The 23,804-nt window shown below is 36.7% G+C and overlaps 1 protein-coding gene across 7 annotated transcripts in view; it reads left to right on the top strand.

Annotated features, from left to right (window-relative positions):
* ANAPC10 (anaphase promoting complex subunit 10) overlaps positions 1-23,000 on the top strand; it is a 38,901-nt gene extending 15,901 nt beyond the window's left edge. For 3 of the 7 annotated variants that reach the window (XR_014692479.1, XR_014692480.1, XR_014692481.1), the window contains 2 exons: positions 11,541-11,670; positions 22,604-23,000. Coding sequence is in view for 1 of the 7 variants with exons in the window: in XM_084517442.1 (XP_084373568.1) it covers positions 22,604-22,834 (231 nt within the window). In the remaining 6 variants the exon portion in view is untranslated. Of the gene's footprint in view, positions 1-11,540; positions 11,671-21,223; positions 21,329-22,603 lie in introns of all 7 variants that reach the window. The other 4 variants (XR_014692477.1, XR_014692478.1, XM_084517442.1 and 1 more) reach the window with 2 other exon arrangements.
* The last annotated feature ends 804 nt before the right edge of the window (positions 23,001-23,804 follow it).

The raw sequence follows: 23,804 nt of genomic DNA, 5'->3' as shown, positions 1-23,804 counted from the left end.
ATTGGTTACAATGGTATAATTTACATCTGCCTACAAGAACCCAAGGTAAAGCACCATACACACTCATGTATACAGTTCCTTCTTCTGTTAAAGCAAAATAGAGCACTCCCCCTTCCAGGCCTTAAAACCTCTTCTCACTTGTTTGTCAGTTTCATTAAGGCCTTTGTTATATTGACTCAGCTTTTTTCGGTAATGCTTTTCTGAAAAACTATTTGTTTTCAGTGATGCTTTAACATGGATGAAATAGATGTTAGAGGTTTAATATACTGTGTATACTTCTGTGTTATTCACCAAGGTTGTTGCTTTATGGAATACATATTTCCTTATTGATCATTCTGGGGATTGTCTCCTGTTCTCTGGAGTTCCCAGATAGTTTCAGTAGGCGGTTCAACTTTTGTAGTGAACTGTATAACATCCAAACTGGTAGAACAGAGCCATGAAAGATTGCTGGTTTTCCATGATAGTTAGCCTCTTCTTGATACCCATGAAGGATTTGTTCAGGGAAAACCTGAATAATGAAGAACAATTTACAGTCCTGGACTGTCCTCTTTACTGTGCTGAGTTAGTACAAATGAAGAATCTCTACTTTGCAAGAAATAGATTCCGTATGTGAATACAATGATAAAAGGTCTATGAGACTAAGGTCTATTACTCTTCATCTTCACACACTTAGCTGGCAGCATGGCCACACTGCTGACCTACAGAAATTCTAGCTAGAACTGTGGAACAGTCACCTTCCCCCCCTCCCCCCCCCGCCTCCTTCTGCAGCTGATTTTCCCCCATTTCCCTTCTCCCCTCCACACACACACACACACACACCCCTTAGACCTTCTGTTGTGCTGATGGCTTTTGTGAAACCATTTTATGTAGCCTTTAACCCTTCATGCTACATATAGCATCTCTTTGTTTCTTTTAAATCACTACTTCACTTTTTTTTTTTTTTCCTTTTTAATGCTTGGATAGAGCAGAGAGGCTGATCTGTCTCTTTGACTGCATTACCAATTTTTAGGAGCTTCTAGGGAGATCAATCAAGTGTCTGTGTTCTTTAGTTCCTAGGAATTAGTCCAAATGTGTATATTTAGGTACAATAGATCATATATATTTAAAAACAGTAGCCCCCCTCTTTATTCCTTGAAATTCAAGCTGTAATCAAACTTATGTGCTATCAGGCTGAGGGGAGAAAAGCATGTTTTTCTTTTACATGCCCAAAACATAGTGAAAATCCCTGTGGACAGTTGTGTTTACAAGGGTAACTGTCTGCATTCAATTGTGGGTTATAAAAGTGCTTGCTTGAATAAATAGACTGAGCTATCAGACAGAACAACCAATAGTTCGTTGGACTAATTGACCTTGTCAGTAGAATAGAAACACTTGCAAATAAAATTCCCATTGCCAGCAAAGTTGCAATGAAAACCCCTGAAGAAACTGTGTATATCCTCTAACTATCTTGGAATGCAGTGATTCAAGCAGCAGACATGCAGGGGGGATGGGGGGAGGCATCATTAACTAAAAGTTTTATATACCAACATTTTTCAGCGATCTCTTTCATAGCATGAGATTATATGCATTCCTAAAATCATTAAGTAGTTCGCTTTCTCTATTCAGAATTGTTTTCCAACAATTGTTGTTACTTTTACCATATCTTGAGTCCCCTTGTATTATTTGTTTTGCTGGTCTGCTTTTATTATAACGTACCCTTTTCAGAAAAAGCAAAGATGTTTGGCTAGTAACCACAGCATGTTGTAATGAGGGTGGAGTATGTTTGTCATTCTACAGTAATAGCTGACTTACATAAATGCCAGTGTCTATAACCACTCATACTGTGGCAGTTTATCTTTTTGAATATATTCAAATTGCGTAATGATGGAAAAGAATCACAGTAAATAACAGAATATCTGACTTTCCAATTGAAAGTATGCTAGAACTGTTATTTTACTTTACCAGTGATGAGTCATGTATCTTTATACAAAAAAAAAAAAAAGAAATATTTCACTCTAGAAACAAATCTTCACAAATGAATTAGTCATATATCCAACATTTCCTTTAAAAATTGGATAATGTCACACAGGTGGAAGTAGAATTATAAAAAAAAAAAAAAGCAGCAGTGGAAGACAACAGGTTTGACTGTGTACTATAAAAAGATTACTTTGGTTAGAAAACAAAACAGGAAAGATGGCATTTGGGGGAAAAAAGGTCTGAAAAACAGTCTAGTTAGCTGCTAAATAAACTTTAGAGATGAAGGTTTAAAAAAAGCACCAAGATTTGTAAAAAGGGGGATAGTGTATTTCACCTTAAGTAAGGGACAATGTGTAATAAGGGATTTTGTGGTTTTACAGCTCGGTGCATGTGTTTGAAAGCTGTTCTCTCAGCAACGTGGGTGGCAGGTTATGCTACCATATAATGTATTGTAGTTGGCTCTCCACACTTGTCAGGGTTAGCGTTCAACCATTCGGAAAATTTTCCCATTGTTCTATCATGTGAACCAAGGCTAGTGTTGAATTCCCAATAACCTTCTGCAGGAAAAAGAGGTTTAATTAGAAAGCTTGAAATTTGATTACTTCTGTTATTGTCTTAACGTCCTTTATGATAATTTAGGTGTTTATCTGCAAATGTGATCAATTTTTTCTCAGAAAGCTGAAAAACCAAACTTAACACTGTACTGCAGTTGCTTCAACACTTTTAAAAGAAAACTTGTATACTCAATTCTGTCTTTCCTCAGCATTAACACTCTATTTCCATCTTAAACATGTTTGCTTTAGATGGATCATAGCTTTTGGCAGCTACCGCATTTTTAGCAAATAATACTGTTTCTAGTAAGAGTTGCAAAAAAAAAAATCTTTGTGTGAGGTCCTTGTAAACTGAACCTTGGGAACGTTATGTTATTTCTGCATTTTCCCTTCTTTTGGGCTTCTCTATTTGTGACATGGTTATAAATTACATCGTTTGAACCAGAGAATTAAAAGCATTTTATTTAGTGATTCCAGTAATTTAAAAGAGAATGTTTGTTATACATGTATTTTTTTTTTTCTTTTTACCTGTTATTTCAGAGTCTGGCACACAGAAATAAGCAATTATGGTATTTAAATTCCATTGTGCCAGCACCTCCAGGGCATAATCCAAAAAAAAAACCAGAAAAATCGCCTGCTGGGTTGTATGCAGTATGCTTGTGTGAACATCAGTGTCTGCTGTTTTCACATCATTTTTTTTCTACTGAAAGTTCCTGTTGGAATAAAGGTTCTGTGTTTGGAGAGTGCACCTTATTTGATATCTGTTGGTCAATGTTTTTTTTCAAAGTTTGTGGGCATTTGTGATTACAGTTTACCAATGCAGGCTCACAAGATACTTCTTGCAGATAGACATTAATGCTTCAGAATGAAGAAAATCAGATACAAGGTTCTGGCAATATAAATGGATATAGCAAGAAAGAGGTTGATGCTCTTCACAACTACATTTAAACATTCTGTTTGGAGACAAAACATGGGAGTAAGGAGACAGGTGGGTGGAGGGGTAGATGACAGCATGACAGAAAGGACTCTATTACTTAGTTAACCTGCTTCAATATTTTAACCCCTTTAGTTCCTCTCTTTTTTCCCCTTTTTTAATGCAAGAGTGTTGGCTAATTGATATTTTAAAGTAGTATGTGTACATCTAGCATTACAGCTGACATGGGTTTGGGTGTTCAGGATCAGGTAGAATGTCTTCTTGATGCTGGATCATAGAATCACAGAAGGGTTTGGGTTGAAGAGACCTTAAAGCCCATCCAGTTCCACCCCCTTGCCATGGACAGGGACACCTCCCACCGGACCAGCTTGCCCAAAGCCCCATCCAGCCTGGCCTTGAACACCTCCAGGGATGGGGCATCCACAGCTTCTCTGGTCTGGTGCCTCACCACCCTCTGAGTGAAGAATTGTTTCCTAACCTCTAATCTAAATCTTACCTCATTTAGTTTAAGACCATTCCCCCTTGTCCTATCACTATCTGGCCATGCAAAAAGTTGCTCTGCATCTGTTTTATATATGTATGTTTCATAATGTATAGGGCAACACCACTGCTCCTCCTTCACCGCCTGTCTCTTCTGAAAAACTTGTATCCTTTGATTGCAGTGTATCAGACTGCCCCTTTCAGTTGATAAGGATTTCTTTTAACTATAGCTTATAAGACATTTCTGACATTTCTAACATTTCTAATTTGCAAACTGTAGTGTGTAGCAATATTGATTTTTCTCATTTGTTTTTAAGGGAGAGACTACAATTTCTAATCCTCTGCCAGGTTTGTAAAACTTAAGATAAAAGGAAGTTATGGTAAATCAGATTTTAAGGTTCAAGGTGGGTAAAATGTTAGCTTATCTTGATATTCAAGATGATTATCAACTTGCCTGACCAACTATTGCTTAAGTCCTTCTACCAGTGTAATTACAAGTGACAAATGATTTTGATGTATGTTAACCAAAAGCATAATGTCTACACTAGTAACCTATCAAAAAAGAAAAAAAAAAATCAGACTGACTTCACTGTTCCCTGTCCCCCCTCCTCCCTACAATGCTTTAAGATCACATCATGACCACAGAGCTACATATGTCTCTTTCATTCAGTGTAGTAACTGCAGAAGTGTATGCATGTCTTTACTATTTCCTATTATTAATAAGGTAATAGATTAATTCTCTAAGGTATAGATTCAGTCTTTTTTGGATTGAAGCATAATGCTTTTCTACTCAGGTGTGGCATTCTGTGTTAAGGAGGAAATCGTGTAGGAGTTTGTTACTGAACTGTATCATGTTTTGTGAACAAATTGCAGAAATTAGGTCAGCAAGTTCTTGGGGAAAAGAAGTAATAATAAAAAAAAATCTTGCATCTTTTTTCAGCTTTCCTTGCTTGTAAATACTTGAAGGGAAGTTTCAAGTAATACTTTTAATCGTGTGTCTCCCGAAGGTGGAATTGCTTTGTGGATTGTAATTTTTTTGTTGTTGGGTGTTTGAAGAGGTTCCTAGTTTCATCTAAGGAAAAATAAATCTTTGTTATCTTTATTTGCCTGCTGTATGGTGTATTGTTTGGGGGTGGGGGAAGCATGTGGCAGAATATGATGAATATTTTGAGCAGTACAGACCACCTGACTTCACTCCAGTTAATCAGCAGAGCAAGAAGGTAGGTGCCACTGAAGAAATTGTCTGGAGCAAGGGACCTTTCTTTCACCTCCAGGGAGCATGCTAGAGAGAAGATACTGGAGTAGCATGTTCTGGTATCAGCAGACCTCTATTTGAAAGAGAAGTACTGCTTTTCTGTAGCATGGACATTACTAAAGAGAGCTGTTCACCTGTTTTGTTTTCTTCTGTCTTAACACATTCTGCAACAGTCTTTTTTCCTGTCCTTGAAGTTCCCCAGTTATCCAAAGTTATCTGCTCTGGTTTTGGATCCCATATGTAAAAACTTTTTGGGAGTCCAAGATTGAAGCATCTTCTTTGAAAGATCTGAACCACAATTTTTCTGTGTCAAAAATGCTACTAAGACCATGCTTGCTTACTATCACTTTTATTTTTGAAATACAGAGGTTGTTAGCCAGTTGGGAATACTTTTCAGTGGCATTTGAGCTATTCTTTTTTCCCACAAACTGTAGATAAGGGTTGAGAGGATAAAGTCAGTGAATTATAAATAATCAGCTTTGATTTACCTGATAGTCTTCACAGGCTTAATTGTGGGAAGTAATCATTGGAATGAGTACTAGATGATTTCAAATAGTGAAAAGTGATGAGGGGGGAAAAAAAAAGTGTAGAAAGGCCAAGACAAAGATTGATGCTGATCTTCCCGTGTGCTACTGCTAACCCAGCATAGAAATTCTTTGTAGAAGAAAAAACAGCAGTTGACATTTAATTTGTGTTAAGCATAAGAAAAGATATGCAAGGAATGGGAACTTCTAAAGCTTGCAAAGCACTGAGAAAGTCTTGTGGTGTCGTCTCAACTGGTGCTGGACGTTACCACACCTTATTTTTTTAAGTAGCCAACTTGTAGGCAACCACAGCTGGGAACGCCCTGTGACTCTCCTTAACAGTTCATCAATGGGCTGAGGAGAAGTGGCACCAGTGCGGAAGAAATTAGGAGCCAGTTTGTCCACCGCTTAGTTTCTGGCCTGTGTGTGGCTTCTATGTTATAAGCATCTTTATTTGTATCGGTAAAAATTCACTGTGGTTTTTGCTACTTGTAGTAGTATTTCCTTGTGGCAAAGACATTGAAGCGCAAGATTTAAAAAATGGAGCAAAAGCCAACAGAAAACACATGGCATGTGCCATGCTTTGTGTCAGGCCACCAGCGAAACAAATAACCAAACATTTCCATAAATTCACAAGTACTGTTAATATATGTAAACAGTAGTAAGGATATATTATTCTGTGTTTATAAGCATGCAAACAGACTTTCTTAAAGTGAAGTTAGATCGACAAATTATATCCCATAGAGGTATATGAGGAGGTTTTTTTAATCATTAAAATTGTATTTGTATCTTTATTCCTGAAACTTAACATTTTGATGGCAAACATGGAAAGCTGAGATTCTCAGCATCATTAGAAAAGTAGTTTTATAACCTGACTTCAGGCAAAAATTTATACAAAGGAATGTTGTTCACATGACAATGTCATCCTTGAAGTTCAGAAGTAAATGCTACCTATACCTGGCAATTAACAAATATTCAGACAAAATACAAAGTTCCTGAGCAAGGACTTCAATTGCTCTAGAGCTATTTTCATGATAATCCTTTGCAGAGTTGGGTCTTTCTCCATTGATTGCCTGAATGTTATTTTTGTTGGGAGACCTGTGTCTTCAAGGAGCTTCGGCCAAAATAATGCTAGATAGCGTCTACATAGAATTCTTTGAAGTTCTTTGGGGGGGAAAAAAAAAAGCAGCAAATATGTTTTTATCCCATTCCATGTCTCAAGTAGACCATGGAAATGTTTCTACAGATCTAAAATGTAATTTAGTTTTTTCTGAGGGCTGCTCTCCATCTTGTTCTGTCATAAGATAACAGAGATCAAGCATTTGAATCAGAAAAACCTTTCCCAGGATTTTCCTGTTTTCTGTAGAAACACACAAAAGAGTGTGGCATGAGAGTGATAATGTGAGCATGTGTGTCTGGCTTGAGGGACTGTATTCTCTAGACTTCTTAATCCAGTTCCTAAACTAGGTTTATCTCATACTCCTATTTTATTTCGGAATGAATTCTGGAATGTGTTCTGTCTCATCTTAAAGGAATGTTAACAAATACAGTTTTTGAGGCTCTTTATGAACACTGTTCTCAGTCTTGAGTGAACTATGAGACTTTAGCCCCTAATTCTTTTTATGCTTTTAACTTTTTAAATTTCTTCTTTCCCCCTTTATCTGTCTGTGGTCAAATTCAACTATGTATATGAAGGATTTTTTGGTCATTTTTACTAGCAAATGCAGAAAATCCTTGTTCTTCTCTTATGCTGTTTTTTATTTTTACTTCTTAGCAAAAAATAACCTATCAGATGTTACTGAGACTAACTAGTGAGGTTAAAACAAAGTTGTTGTTTTTTTGTCTTGCTTGGAAAACAGTTGCCGTTCCTTATTGGGGTAATGACTTAATAAAACTACTGAAGTAGGCTTCCATCTGTGTTGTAAAAGTCACTACGTCTAATGGAGAGGTTTTCCAAAATAGGCTTTGGGTAAACCTAGCACTGCTGGTTTAAGAACTTCTGTTGTGGAGTTATTAGACTTTTTTCTTGTTTGTATTGTCTGTCATGAGGAGATAGATTTACTTGTATAGCATTAAATTAAGCAGAGGACCATATGTACGGACAGTTCTTTAAGACTTGCTGTAAGACACACAACTTGCAATCTGATTCCATCAGCTTGTTACTGACCTTACATCTGTAAGCAGTAAGATGATGTCCAACAGTAGCTCTAGTTTTAGGACTTAGTAGGCCTATTGGTAAGCAAGTTTTCAATTATGTCACTTCTGGGTTTTGTTGTTTCCATATGCCCCCTCGTTCTTCAGGAGCACACATGATGTAATTCTATTTCCATTCTCATACATTTGATCGTAAAGAGCTTGCATTCTTATATCTGTTGAATGTAAGACTATGCAAGACTCCTGTTAGTAGACATGCTGTTGCAGTAAGATAACATTAACCCAACCTAATATGTCCATTTGAATATCTTTTTGAGCTCTGCCTTTTCAGAGTGAATAGCTACTTGAGGACTCGTCAACTCCTAGAAAGAAGTCAAGGAATGGAGTTAATCTATATTGAGTGAAGCAGAGTCTGAAGTTTGACTTCCATGTTAAACAATGAAACACAGCCTTGCATTTTACTGGACACCCTTTCATATAGATTTGTAAGAAAGCCCGAGCAGAAGGTTAAAAACTCTACTGTATTTGTTCTGGTACACTAAAGAAAAAGAAATTTTATGTAGACTTAAAATTAAATGCTTCCATTGGGCAACAGTCCTGATTCCAACTTTGCAAATTTATGGAAGTGTATTCTGGCTCATATAAAACTACCCAGCTGAACTTCTGTGACAGACACACTATTTCTTCTCCTTTAAAGTTCATTCATATGAAAATATATCTCCAGTTAGACGTGTTTATGAATTTGGGATCCTTCTCAGATGAGACACAGTGTTGCCTTTTTAAATTTACACAAATAGTTTTCACAACAGTCTCTTGCATTTGTTTCCAATGAGCAAATATTCCTTGAGTTTAATGTTACATCTATCCTGGATCCTGTGAAATGTTACTCTGCATTTGCTTATTGAAGTCTGGCATGCTATAATGAGCTTGGGTAATGTTTCAGTTTATTGGGTTTTGCCCCACTCACTATCACTGAGTATCTGTCTCTATCAGTACTGGAGTCTTCATCCAGATACAAGAAAAGTTTACTTGCTTGTATACTGTACTTGCTTAGTATTTGGCAATTACCTGCATAGGTTTAGGGTCTTTAAATCCTCTCTTTTAGGAGAGGCAACTCTTTTCATTTTTTTTACTTCATTGGAAACAAATACTGCTCAGAAAAAAAATATTCTTGTAGACCCAGGATAAATGCTTTTGTTTAACCCCATTTTTTTTTTTTTTTTTTTTTCAAAGCAGCATATTCTTTACTAGTGAGATTTTTTTCTTATTTGCTAGCACTCAGGTATAACTTGCTGCATTAGAAATATAGTTCTCTTCAATGTGTAAAAAGAGCCCTTTACAGTGAGGGGAATGGTTTTCTTTTGTGTTAGATGGACCTTCTCTCTTCCATACCTATAGAGGGTTTTTGAGAGCTAGCAGCTGTCTGCTACTACAACCACTGACTTTAAAAATATTGTTTCCCCATAGTCATTTTCAAAAGTGCTTCAGTATTTTGTGGGATGCAAGGCATAAAGTGTAGTCAGTAGGGTATCTTTTCTAAGTTATTCAGAATGATTTGATATAGGATTAATTCAGTGTGACTAGTTTTCAGACACTTAAAGCTTTATTATCATTTCATAATTTGATTTTTTTTCAAATACTTTCTTTGTATAATTTAACTGTGGCTATGTCTAGACATATTTCCTGGGTATGGCTAAACAATTTTGAAGGTAAAGTATGAGCTGATTTTTTTTGCACTTTCACACAAACAAAATATGATTCCTTTATATATGGAAATGGAAACTGCAGACATGGGATGTACAGCTTTTCAAACCTCTGCACCTTCGCAAAAGTAGTTATTTCCCAATAGTATTTTCAGTCATCTTACCTTCCATTTGTAACGGATTTGTGCAGTGCATTCTTGCAGTTCATTTATATTGTTTTCTCCTTGTGTTATTTGGTAGAACTAAAGTTTCAGACTACCCAGCAGTTCTGGTTTGGAAAAATTGATAGGACCTCTTCCTCTACCCTCTTCTGTCCCCTGGTTTCTCATAAAAACCTTAATTTTGTCTGCCTTTTTAAGGTAATCTTGTATATGGCTATCTCTTAATGTGTAACTATTGTAGAAGTTTCTTTTAAAATGCTTGTTTTTGTATGATGCTTACAGGAAACTCCGCATATTTTATTCTTAGAGGGTTCTGTGGTGTTCTGTTACCCCTCATGGAAGGCAGCTGCTGTTATTAATCACCTTTTTGTTCTATTCACCAGTCAGCAGTCTCATTTGTAGTGTAAATTCACCTGAATTTCAGATTTTTTTTTAGTATATTTGTTGTCTAGTCCTTTGCTGTAATATATTTCACTGCTTTTGTTCAGTGTTTTCTGTCCTCTTTATATATTTGTCTGCTTTTTCATTTTCTGCTATACTATTTCCTGTTTTCCACTACCTCCTTTCAGAAGATGGTTGAAGTGCTATCATCTTCCCTGAGAGCAGCCTGTCATCCTCAAATAGTAGGAGATGATGTCCCTATTTTGGATGATTGCTACTGGAGAGTGACTAAAGCTTTTAGATCATAGTACAGTAATTGGAGAAGTCATAATGTTTGTGTGTGTTTTTTGGGGTGGTGGGGAACCTCAAATTCATGACAAAGATAAGAATTTTATTTAAAGGAATAGTGATGTATCCTCTTAGCTAACTGATAACTTTGTCTATTTTCTTTATTCTGGAAACATTAGCCATATACTTAATAAGATGCTTTTTGGTAGTTTTGTCACAAATAGGGCTATGACTTCAAAGTTTGAATGCAGAAAGTATAGTTTATCAGAATGAATTTGGGAAAATGTACAGGGTTTTTTGTTCTTGTCTTTCGGAGGGAACTAGAAGGAAGAGTTGTGTGTGAAAAGTGGTCCCTTTCCTTTCTGTATTCTGATTGGATAAAAGTTTTCAAAGGAAACTAGAAGGGTTTTCAAAGAAACTCCTCTAGGAATCACATTTGCCATGTTTATGTAATAGTTCTCTCAGTTTTTTCAGTGGTTGATTCTTTAAACAACTATCAGAGAACCTCTGAGTTCTGCATCATCACACAGCATGCCAAAAATACGATTATCATATCATCTGGTCCTAGTGTGCTGGGCACCTGCTTACTAGGATTCTTACCTGTTACCTTGTTAGTTTCAGCTCCTCTTTAGTTACTTGTCTGTAAAATGAAAAAATGTTGCAGTGAAATAATCTTTTAGGGTTGAAGTGCTTCCTAAAAGGTACAAAATGTTTGATTTTACTAAATATTTAATTTGCACCTCTTTCTAGAAGTGCCGAGCAGCAATATTTTCTATTATTTTTTTGCATTTTTTTATGTGTATGGTTTCCTACCTCCCATCCGCATCTTTCATACTCTGAGCTACTGATGATTTTAGTTGGATAGTACCCTGTTTAAAAATAAAATTTCCCTGCTCTCTCAGAATTCTGGAATTCTGGAAAGTTTAAAGACTTGCAGAAACCATAGCTTTTCCAATCATTCATTTTTACAACCAGACTGTTCAGATGCAGTCTGTTCCAGTATGTCTGCAGCTTAGATTTTAAACAACTTAGGTACCAGAAGTAGGCAAACTGAAGCAGAAAATTTGTTTTGGGCTGCATTACCTATTTTTTACACTGTCAGCCTAGCACTCTAGAGCACAAGCTCAAGAATTTTTTGTTGCTTTTTTTTCAGCGTCAACATATTTTCTGCCAAGCTCAAGGGAAGTAACAGATTCACATTGGAGCCAAGTCACTGTAGGTCTGAAGGATCTCCTCTGGTACCAAGAGTCTTCTCAAAGTTTAATAGCAGTGCACCTGCAAAGGTATGGCATTCCTGTCTACTGTGACACAGCTGGTAAATGAGAAGTAGGTCCCAGCAGGAGAATGCTAATGAGCTCAGGATATGCTTGTTCTCTCCTTTCTACACCCTTGATTGATCCATAAATGAGTTTTGAAGAACATTTTTTTTTTTTTTTTAAACAAGAAATCTGTGATCTCAAATGAGTTGTTGGGATTGATTTCAGTTAGAGACAGGGTTCTGACTAGAGCAAAAGGTGAAAGAGGGAGATCTGTTTGAGCTGAAACCATACTATGCTTAGATGGCTTGCTCTGGAATTTTAAGCTTTACATACAAATCTCTAAGCTAGGGTGTGTTGTCACTGTTTTTTGTGATTTGATAATTTTGATTTCCAAAGGGACATGGAGAAGGCTTTTAATATTTTCTTAGGTTCCAGCGGACAGGATGATTACCACATAAAGCATGTGAAATGAGGCAGTTTTTCCTCTAATGAAAACTAATTTATGGATGTATCACATATAAGCTCTATGATGGAAAAGTTCAAGTAACCTTGGTCAATGAAAAATAGGAATTTGAAGATGCTGAACGTGAGAGCAAACTGTCCAAACCTATTGAACATTTTTGCTCGTCTTTGAAACTGTGTATAAATCTTGAGACACATCCCATCTCTTTTTTAATGAATAGGGAGCTGCCTAACCACCATCCTTCATAGATCATAAAAAATAAGACTAAAAACTTGTGTATATGACAACAAATTTGAGAAGTGTTCCTTTCTTTCCAGAGAGACTTTCATAGAAAGAAATATGACAAATTCCTAATGGTCACTGCAGACATATTTTCTAGAGTCAAGAATTGTTTTCAGATAAATTATAGAGGATGAAGTACTCAGAGATTGCCCGGTTTTGTTTGCTTTTTGTTTGCTTTTGCTTGCTCTTTTTCTGCCACCCACAGTTAGGCAGAAAATCACTTATTGAAATCACGATTGAGTAAGATAGCTTGGGCTGACAAATCCATTGTATCTATGCATTTGGCAAAGTATTCATTTCTCAGACTGCATGCACCTTGAATGTGCCATTGTTGCTGGCAAGTGCAGTAAGCAGGTGCAGTACTGGGAGTCTGAGGGCTGGGGCAGGGACTGGGGAAGTACCACGGACAGGGGCTCCTCCAAATGACTGTCAGCACAGTCCAGGGTCACCTGTGGGACTGCCCGGATGTGGCTCCATCTGTCAGGAGTTTTTCATGTGGGCAGTTCAGCACGGTCTTAAGTCTTGCAGACATCAGCACTTATGATTATCACTTGATACTTATAAAACAGCTGCTTTTATTGTGATTCTATGCCATAAGTGTTGGAGATCCCAAGGCATGTGCAATGTCAAAATCCCATTTGACAGTAGACTTATGGACATATTCAACAGGCAGTCCAGGAGCATGTCTTACTGGACTGTCTGGTGCGTATGTCCTGGAGCATCTCTTACATGCTCCTCATCTAGTGCCAGAAGACTTGAAGATGGAAACTGCAAAGGCAATGACCATAAAAACCTAACTTTTTCCTCTTTAACGTTTCATGGACTAAGATTCAATATGCTGTTCTTCATGTTGTAGTATTGAAATTCTCTGAATCAATGAAGTACATCTGGAAAGAGATTGCATTTTTTTTTTTTTTTTTTTTAATAGGTAGAATCAAATTACTTGAACTGTTCCCTAAACCCACCCATCCTACGTGGGGAAATTTGAAACATCAGGGCACTCCATTGCGAAGAATATCGAAATGTGCTTGTCAGTGAAACAATTTCAGAAGTTGGCTAGTGAATCACTTCTGCCAAATGAAAATTTACATTGCATCATAATTCAGTTCACATTATCTGCTTAACTCAGAAATGTTCCAGTTTGTGATCTATAAGGGGGCAATGTGATATAACTCACTGACACTGTCCAGCATGTGTTGTGCTTCTGTAATCTGAATATGATATCCAGAGAGGCAATACAAGAATCTGTTTGAGCATCATAGCTGCTAATTCTTGCCCACGTAAATGGGATACAGCATGCTGGTTACCCATGCTGGGAACCTATTGATGTGTTTTTGTAGAGTACCTATTTTCTTACAGTAACTGTGATTCTTGGAGGTGTTGTAGTTGGGCTACTATGATTAACCCCCCATTGTTCTTGGAAATGCTAGGAATTTAGGTGTTAAACTGTAAGGAAATGAGAATGGACTAAGACTTTTTTTTTGTGGCGAAGGCAGTATAGGACTTGTACATGACACTGACAATATACTGGTTCTGAGTATTTCTATTTCTTCAAATATATTTTTGTGTCCTTGAGATAATGCAAAAAGGAAATACCCATAGGGCAGTTCCATATCACAGTTTCCTGTTGGATAGCCATGGCAGACATGTACTAATGCTCAGGTTAGTAGTAACGGCAATGAGGTATTGGAGGGGGGGGCATGGTCTCAATAAATTTGTGATCAAGTTTCAAAAATGTTTGTCGTTCTTGATGAAATGCAAAAAATACAACAAAACCTGATCTCTGCAGATTATCCATCCATCTAGTTGGATTTCTCATGTGTAAAAACTACTTAAAATTTTTAGTGATACCTGTGTTACATTTTTAGTTCCAGACATCACACTACATGAAACTTAATGTTTTTATCCCATTTACTAAGTATTGTTTAAAAAATAAAAACAGTTGTATAGGGCTTGAATCCTTTTGTACCTGTCTGTTGCTCTTTTACAACTTGTATAGGTGTTTGTATGTCTTTTACTAGATCACTGTAAAAGATCCTCAAGAAGGTAGTGAGCTGCTTTTGCTTGACTCATTAAAGCAGAAGTGCCACTTTACAGTGTTTTCTAAAGAATATTTAATTTTCACAAGACTTACCACTTCATTCAGCAGTTTAGAAATGATTGAAAGGAAGAGTGACTGGACACTTATGCGCTGGCTGTTTAATTGCATAAACTGAATTGGAACACTTGATGCATTTCATTATTTATACGGGTACAAATGAGTTTGAGAGAAACTCAGCAAGATGTATTGAAAACTGTTCTGTACAAAATGACATCAAATTTAATGTACTTCTGAAAATGTGGCCTCGTATTTTGGCATTTTTCATAGTGTTTTCCTGTTATTTTACTGAGCTGATTGAGTGTCCTTCCAGTAAATTTTTCAGGGTCTCTGGTCTAGTGGACTTGTGCAGTACTACTAGGCTTAGTCACATAGTTTGTGACATGTTTGTTTATTGCTATTTCTATTTCAATCAGGTACAATTCTTTACTACCTGGGCATTGGTTAACTTTGACTGTTTTAATCTGGAGTAGAAGAGTCTAAAGAAAGAAATTCTCTATTTTTTTTTTTTTTTTGCAAGGATCTATGAGCTTTGTTTTTCAGCCTCCCCAGTCTTCCTAAAAATTTGTTCTTTCAGCTTGTTTGAACAAAAAGATTATATATGATATGAGTCTTAAATATTTGCATGTTGTGCTGTCTAATATGGCTTATTCTACAGCTAGTCTCCTTTCTGCCTAAATTACAGTTGAATCTTCTTGAGGGATGGGGTATGCTCCTCTAGACTCTTCAGGAACTACTGTTGGGAAGAATGGAAAACTTCTCCTACCTAATGGACTGAAGTTAGATTTCTTGACCGTTTAAGGAGGTGACTGATTAAGACCACAGAGCTACCTCCTTAGGTGGTCATTGCTTCGTTAGAGCAAAGAAGTGTGCTTTTCACAGTGGGTTCTTTGAGCATGTTTCTGTGATTCTTGTTAAGCTGCTAATGTGGTGTCCCTCCTTTGACTCACTTGGAACTTGCGAAGTTTCTTTTGGATCTGCTTCATTTTTCTGTTGGAACTGGTGCATCACTGCTATTAACTGGTTCTCTTCCTTCCTAAGTGAAGTGATGGCTGAAGCCCAAGCTCTGCTACTTCCAGTGTTGACAGTTCGAATACTGGAATTATGCGTAGGTCTACTGATTGTGAATTCTGATAGCTGTATGGTAGGGCATGACAGTTGTGGAAAGAAAATTTTTGTAAACCGGGCTAGCCTTCTTTCTTGCTAGTTGTTGTAGAAACATTTGGATAGCTGGGAGAAAAATAATTAAGCTAAGCAGGGAAAAGGCTTTCACGTATTTTATTACACAACTTGGAGAAAGTCTTTGTATTGATAAATGCTGCATGTATGAAAACAGCATTTATTTTATTTAAATCTTCCTCTGCTTGGAAGAATACATTATTGAGAACATGTGCTTTGAAAAGATCTTTTTAAAAATATAACTCTATGGTAAGAACTAATTAAGCATGTAGATGCTTAAAAACTTGGATTTATGAAGAGTTCAGCTATTTCTTTTAATTTCAAAGGTGGCAAGTCACTCAAATAAAAAGTGGTGGCTTTGACAGTCTTACAAGAAAAGTAGAAAGACCAAAATCAAGTGTTGCTTGTTTTCAGAGCCTGTTTTATAGGCAGTCACAGGAAATACATGTTGCCCTTTGTATGTAGTAGTACAGATGATCAATTGGAAACGTGATCAAGTACAAACATCTTGAGAATTATACTCTGCCTTGCTAAAGCTGTGATGGCAGTATTAATTCTCTGCTTTGTCAGGATAAATAATTTTTCCAGCAGAGTAGAAAACAGAAACTGCTTCCTGTATATGCACTGAGGAGGTCATCCTTCTGAAATCTGGGAGCCCTGTCTAGTGTATGCTCTGGGCTATGCTTGTAATGACCCTGAATATGAAACTAATGATGATGATTTTATCCTTTCTATATCTTTGTAGGGCAGCAAAAATCCTGCATTGTTTGAATGGGTGTTAGCTACTGTAAATATAACAAACAACTTGAGTGTTATAAGCTCAGTAGAAGTAGCAGTTTGAGTTACATACCGCTTTCAAGAGACCACAGGATTTAAACAGAATATCACTGAATACAGAAACGAGGTCAACGTTCAATTTAAGAAGGATTCAGTACAATAGAAAAATTGATTTGGATAAATCACTTTCTAAGAAACAACTGTGGTGCTCAGGTGTGAAAATAATTCATGGGCAGACTTTTCTTGCAGAGTATTTATGTACGTTCTGGGGCTCTAGCCATCTAAAGTGCATACCCTGTAGGAGATGAATTGATTTGAATATGACACCAGACTGGTCTCAAAAAAAAACCCTACAGCATGGGAAAGATCAGGGAATGATGTAAGAAGGTCTTAATCACCTTTTATTTGTATATACTCTTTTAGGCAGGTAGCTGCAGAGAGGTCATAAGGGAGTTACTGTACTCAAAGCATCCCTGTCTAAGAAGGCAAGTTTATCCAGGCCCTGTCCCACTTTAATGACCACATGGAATTAGTGGCTTTGTGTATCAGGAAAGACTAACCAATTCTTACTAGTCTGAAATAATTGCCTAAAGAAACAGTAAAACTGTTTGTGTTTTGAAATATGCTGTGTGAGGTAAAGGTGGTAGCATGATGATGTAATTCTTTAGTCAATAGTAGCTGCCAAGATTACGTTGCATTGTGTATTGGTTACCTTTAGGTGTTCTGTGCTAGTTGTTTTCCTGATGTTTGGAAATAGCATGACTTGCTCATGATTCACTTGCTGTCAAGCAAATTTCTCTAATCTCAAAACCGGAAGTTTCCTGGTCTAGTTGAGTTGTCCAACTTGAGCTGTTCTTTGTGGACAGATAAAGAAAATGTAGTCTACAGTCATTGTATCCGTCCCTGCTATTGTGCTGTTATTGGCCAACTGCAGTTGAAATTAACAACTGAATTGTGGGATTCAGCAATGAATTCAGCTTGTTTTTGTGAGCTTACGACTGGCTAGAGGAGTTCAACTGCTGAGGAGAATGTTCCTTAGCTTCACAACCATCCTCAGCAGTGGTAGTAGATGGCTGACCAGGCAGGCAGCATGCTGGTGGCAGTCAGCATGCAGAGTTGTGAACCAGTCACAGCTGGGCTTGGTTGCCCTCCTATCCAAAGAGTAGGTCCAGGGTAGATGGCTGGGACAAATGTGCAGAAAACCATGTTTCACTAATTCTGGTGGGGATTTCTTGGGAGAGATGTTGGGGGAAGGGAGAGGGTGTAGGATTGCTGTCTTTTTATTTTATTTTTTATTTTTTTATTTTTTGGTAAGTCCTTTTCCTGTCTACCTATGTTGCTTTGTCTTGGTTCAGGATGATTTCTTTCTATCTGCTGCCCTTAGCTTATTATCACTGTTCTTGACTGTAGCTTCTCTCTCTTTTAAGTGGTTAATGTAAATAGTTTTAATGCTATGCTGCTGGAAAGATCTTGTAACTTCCTTATTAAATTTGAAGGAAGAAGTGTGGTAGTTGAATGATTTTGACTTCTTATCCTATAAGGCCTGAAAAAACAGCATAGAACAACTTTCTTATTAAAGTTTTGGTCTTTCATTCTATCATCTCTCTAAAGTTTAGTCTCAATTTGCTTTGGCCTTGATGTTTTGTGTGTGTGGAGTTTGCATCTTCTATGGTAGAGCATCCATTAGTGGCAGTAGTATCTTTGCCAAATGCACATGGAGTTTTCTAGAACCTCTGGACTATACAAGAAAGTGAAGAAACAGGGTTATTAATTTGCTGGTGGGGATTTCCATTGACAACATTATTTCTACTTTGGCTTTCAAAATAACATAAACTCCTACTTGAGTAATCTATACGTAAAGCCATAGCACACAAAGGACAGGAAAATAAGAAAGGAATGGAGAGAAAATAAGAAAGGAATGGAGAGAAAGCAGGAGAAGAGATAGATAAGAGTGTATAACAGCAGCAAAGGACAGGTGAGTGACTTTCCATTTCAATTTTTATCCCTTTGTTTATTCCTCTATTTTGACTTTCACACTCTGCTTGTTTACCAGTGGTGACAAACTATCATATTAGAAATTAATTTAAAACAGCAAACTTTTAGCACATCGTATATAGGATTAGCTTGTCCAGAGCTACTAATATTTAACTCTCATTGATTCTTTACTTTGCTTAATTATTTGATCTTTTTTGATTAAAAAAAAAAGCAAAATTAAAAACTGGAAGTTTCTTTCTTTAGGTAATTAGTAACATAATTGATATTTAAAACTTTCCTGGAGGACCAGTTAATGGTGACTGATTCTTAATAAATGACCTACATAGGAGGAAAAAATACAGGAAAAAACTTAAATCCATTTTGAGGAAATGTCACATTTTCTTTAGAGTTAGCATGGAACATCTATACACAGTGTTTAGTGTTTTTAAAGAGTAGGGTTTGCAGCAAAGTCAGCTGAAATGGCTTTAAAGCGTAGTATTTACTGTAGGTAGAATTGCTAATGGCGACCTGTACTTAAGGTTGTGTGACCCTTCCTATTTTAAGACTTAACTCTTAGTTACTTTAAAACTTTGCCAAAGTTCAGTTCAGACTGTGATTTTTCCATGCCAGATGTCTGCTTTGGGTTGATTTTTTTTGAAAGTTACAGCCAAAGGAGTTCTGTTCCAAGAATAAGGCTAGTGAAAAGTATGTTATTTTGCTTGTGTGAGAATATTCTGGTGTCCTTCTTTGATGCTCCAGTGCCCCCAAGCTCTGAAGCAAGGATTTGAAATTTGGCAAGAGTTCAGCCTTTGTGTCGAGGATGTGCCTTTTGCCTCCCTGTAAAAATCCACCCAAATTTCCAGACCAGTTTACAAGGCTTTGAAAGATTGCCATTTGCATGGGCTTAATAGGAATTTCTTAAAACTTCACAGTAAGTTTCCTTTAGATTCTGTTCACACTGGGAATGCTCCAGGCAGAACTGAGCTGTGTATTTCATCCCATTTCTGCTACAAATTGTAGTGGCTGGATCTGGGTGCTGACATTGAACTAAGAGTGGGCAGCATTTTGTCTTGTACTACTACAGCCTATTCCCATGTCCTATTCCTTCTTTAAAACGATGGACCTGGGCCCTCTGGGGGGAAAAAAAAAATCATCTCACTTGTCTGAGAGAGTATGACAGATATGGAAGAGAACAGAGTTTTTAGGAGTGCTTGCATGTCTCGTTTTTAGCATTCTTCTGGTTACACAAAATGTGTGCATCACTGGCAAAATATTACTTCATTTTCTGGTGGGTGTTCAGATAATAGTTATTGTAGTTAAACTTCAGTAGTTGAATGAACTATGAGTACTAGTTGCTGAACTATGGAGGCATCAATTACAAACAAGTAAATGAGAAACAACAAAAAAGTTATAGTACGGGAATGTTAGATTATGAAATCAAAAGCTCACTTTTTTTTTTTCCAAATGTCTACATCTAACTCCAGACCTCTTGCTCTATTGTAGCATGCCCTACAATCTCATTCAAGAGTCTCATATATCCCTCTTCCAAGAGACAATTACTGGATTAGAGTGGGGTCTATTTTGAGGATGAGTCCAGGATTTTGGCAATAAAGGCTTGTGTATTCAACTGTTACACAAGTTGGACAATGTGGAGTAAGTGAAGCAGAGGAGAGTTATGGAATAAAATAATTCTCAGCCACAAAGACTTCTGTGGAGTACTGCTCACAGAATTGTGTCCATTCTGTGCTTAGTCATGGTCTCTTTTACATAGTACACTCAAATAACCGTGTTCCTAGGTGGCTACTCATATATCATGTGTTCCAGTGGCTGATTTGAGAATGTTATTAACTTGCAGAAATGTGAACACTTACAGCTGCAAGTGGACTCTGTGGGAGCTAAACTTCATGTAAAGTACTGTATGTTACTAAGGTCAGGAAAAATCAGCTCCAAAGTGTGCCAAATCTGACATCTGAAACTAGGGGATATTATAATCTAAGTAAGTTAATGTCTCAGTTGACTGCTTTACAGATGTAGAGGCTACTAGTCCAACCACCCTTGAAAGGCTAGGGAAGAAATTCATTGCATAAATAACAGGATTGAAAAACAACGTGCTACAGATAAAAAGCATGTGACTAGCTTCCATTGATAAGGGATGAAACGAAGTATTGAGAAATATTTAATTTAAAATGATGTCCTATGAAATGGGGAAAACCGACTAGAATTGCATTTGCAACTCTCAATGTTGAAGTGCTCATCTTTATGACCTTAGTTCTTAGTTCTCTTAGGTTGTGATTTTGTGCGTGAAAGTCATAAGCATCTAACATCCTTTTGAAAACGTAGTCCAATTTTGCCAATCCCTCTTTTGATTCTGGAGCTGGAGTCATTTCACTTTTTGTGATTTCTTTGCCAATAAAATAAACAAACCTGGGTTGTTTTAGATCTGCCTGAAACCAATAGCATCAATCTAAAGAAAGTGCATTAACTAATCAATTTCATCCAAGCATTAAAAAATAAAATTTTAGCTCTGGAACTTAAATTTTCACTTTGAATCGTCAGTCAAAATTTGTAAACTTTGAAAATAATATTTAAATGCAAATTCAGTTAGCTATAATCTCAATTCTATTCCAAATCAGAGGCACTTTAACTTACTGTTAGCTGCTTAGCATATTACTGGGATCCTCATCCTTTGTTTACTGTGGGGATACAAAGCATGCTTGTGCTAAACAGTTCACTACTACCTCACAACGATGAATTTTCCCTATATAAAGCTGCTTCAACAGTAGGTCATTTTATTCCTTTTAAAGCTAACTGCTACCTGAAGCTTCCTATGGGGAAAAAAAAAAAATCTGATAATTTGAAAGTGATTTGTTGGAGTGCCTGCAGCAGTGGAATCTCTTCTTAAAGTAGAGGTGTGTGAGTTGTTTTTTTTTTTCCTGTCTCTTTAACCTTAAAGCAGTCATCAAGTGTACTTTTGACTTCCCTTATTTCTAGGGTCATTCCCTTAGAGTGCTTGGTAACACCTCTGGATCAGTCGATCTCGTGTGGGTCTTTTTAAAATCTTAATCAAGGCTTTTTAAGCATTTGATGGGATGTTTGTCTTGTAGCGTGTTCAGAAGAAAAATGGGAATATTGAGCTGCTCAAAGCATACCTCTTCTGCAGAACTCATCTGCTAAGAAAAGCAGTCTATTTGCTTAGCTTTGTGAAATTCATTTGCTTATGGAGAACTGTTTTTCTCCCCCCCCACCCCAGCCTCCCGAAGACTGCTTCTGACTTGTGTGCTCTTCTATATGTGTTTTGAGCTGTGCTTTGAAGTTGGGCAACTAGCTTTAAACAAAAGCTGTCACCACACTTCTGCATAACATCTAGCTGGATTTCAGTATGCTGATGTGTCAGTAATGTGGTTTAGAGTTAAAAAAAAAAAAAAAAAAAAAAAGCATTTCTTTGTTTGCTTTGACATTGGTTTCTGTAGGATGGGAAGTAAAATAAATAAATAAATAAATAAATCATTTTACACTTGGCTTGTTGTGTGAAAGCCAAGTCAAAATGGGCCTCAAAATGTGATTAAATAGCTGTGCAGCAGTTATTAATTGGTTAGGCATTTGTCTTGACACACATATAACTACAGTGATGTGAAGTCCATGAGTTATCCTGTATTTTTTCCTCTGTCACCTTCCCCTTATTCCTTTTCAGTTCCTCTAATAACTGAAGGAATTCTGAAAACCTGCTCATGTGGATTTCATTTCTTATCGAAGTCATTCTAGCATACTTTAGTTCAGGGTGTGTAGATAAGGGTTCAAACAATTTAAAGATGCACATTTTCTATCATTTTTGAGAAGTGTCCTTTCGTAACAAGATACAAATAGTACTGTTTTGACTTGATTTATATTCAAGTCTATTTTTATATTCATTTTTTATTTTAAGCCTAAGGTGCAAAATGAAGGGCAGATTCTGAGAGGTAAAAGCAGACGCAACTAGTCAAATTCATTTGTATTCAATTACACCAGCAGTAAATTAGCTGTGAGTTTTCAACTCTATTACTTCAAACTGATTTTAAAAAGTAACTAAAATCTGACCAGCAAGACTCTTCTGTATTAGGTTTAATATCATTAAATATCATGTGATCATTTACATTAAGTATATTAACTGTTCCTGAATACTTTGCTTTTTGTCTTGTTTTCGACAGCAACTTGAATTAGTGGAACCAAGCGGCTGGATTCATGTTCCTTTAACAGATACCCATAAGAAGCCTATTCGCACATTTATGATTCAGATTGCTGTTCTAGCTAATCACCAAAATGGAAGAGACACTCACATGAGACAAATCAAAGTGTATACCCCAGTGGAAGAGAGCTCTATTGGTAAATTCCCTAGATGTACAACAATTGATTTCATGATGTATCGCTCCATAAGGTAAAATTTCCTAACGGGAGATAATAAAGGCATTTTTTTTGATGGCAGTATTGCAGTATTGTTGTTTAAATACTCAAATGCTTTTTTTTTAAAGGTTTATCTTGGTGTATTATATCTTTACATTTATACTTTGTACAGTCCTGAAATAAAGAAAATATTGTGTTACTGTATTTTGTAGTGTGTAACTCTTCATTGCTTTTTCTCTGAGCCTCTGGGTTCTTTTGAACCACCTGGGATGGGGAGGAGGAACTGGGCATATTAAAAAGTGTGTTTGTGACTTGTAATCAGTAATTGATTGATTTAATAGTTTTTTTTCCTCAGATTTCTGATGATCCTGCATGGAAGTAGTTTGTTTTACAGCGCTGCTGTTTTTATCAGGAGTTTTCTGTTAAATGTATTTTGAGTCATTTAAAGAGTATCTTACTGATGTTTTGCCTTTCTGTGTAAAGAACGGAGCAACAGCAGAATTCCTGTTCAGCAGAAGCTAAACCAGTGCCTTTCAAGTCTCAGGCAGTTCGGTGGATTTTATTATGTACTTTAAGAAATTGTTGCACATTCTTTGTTACTTATTTGAAGCAGAGATTATACTTGTGTTGTAGCACTTCTTATTTGAATCTAGGCTTGCAAACAAAAACACCAAACCAAATTACAACAACCCCCCCCCCCCCTTTGGATGTATCCAGTTACTTTGTCGATAAATTGAGAAGAAAGAAGGTTGTTAGGTATGCAGTTTTCTGTGTGTTTTTTTTTTTTTTCTCTCTTTCTATTTTCCCTCCTTTAAGAAGGTAAGGTTGCATTTACCTTTGCTAGTTTTGTGTTGTTACATCAATGTGTTCCCTACTTCACGTTTTTATCACAGTATAACCCTGTTCAGGAACACTTGAAATACTATGATTTAAAGAAACTCTCGGAAGCATCCTCTTCTCTTTCTGTACATTATTTATTGTGTACCTCAATAATATAGTCATTTATTT

Source organism: Aythya ferina (genome assembly GCF_964211825.1).
Source record: "Aythya ferina genome assembly, chromosome: 4".
Classification (NCBI taxonomy): Eukaryota; Metazoa; Chordata; class Aves; order Anseriformes; family Anatidae; genus Aythya; species Aythya ferina.
The sequence above is the reverse complement of the archived record's forward strand: the minus strand, read 5'-3'. Positions and strand labels throughout refer to the sequence as shown.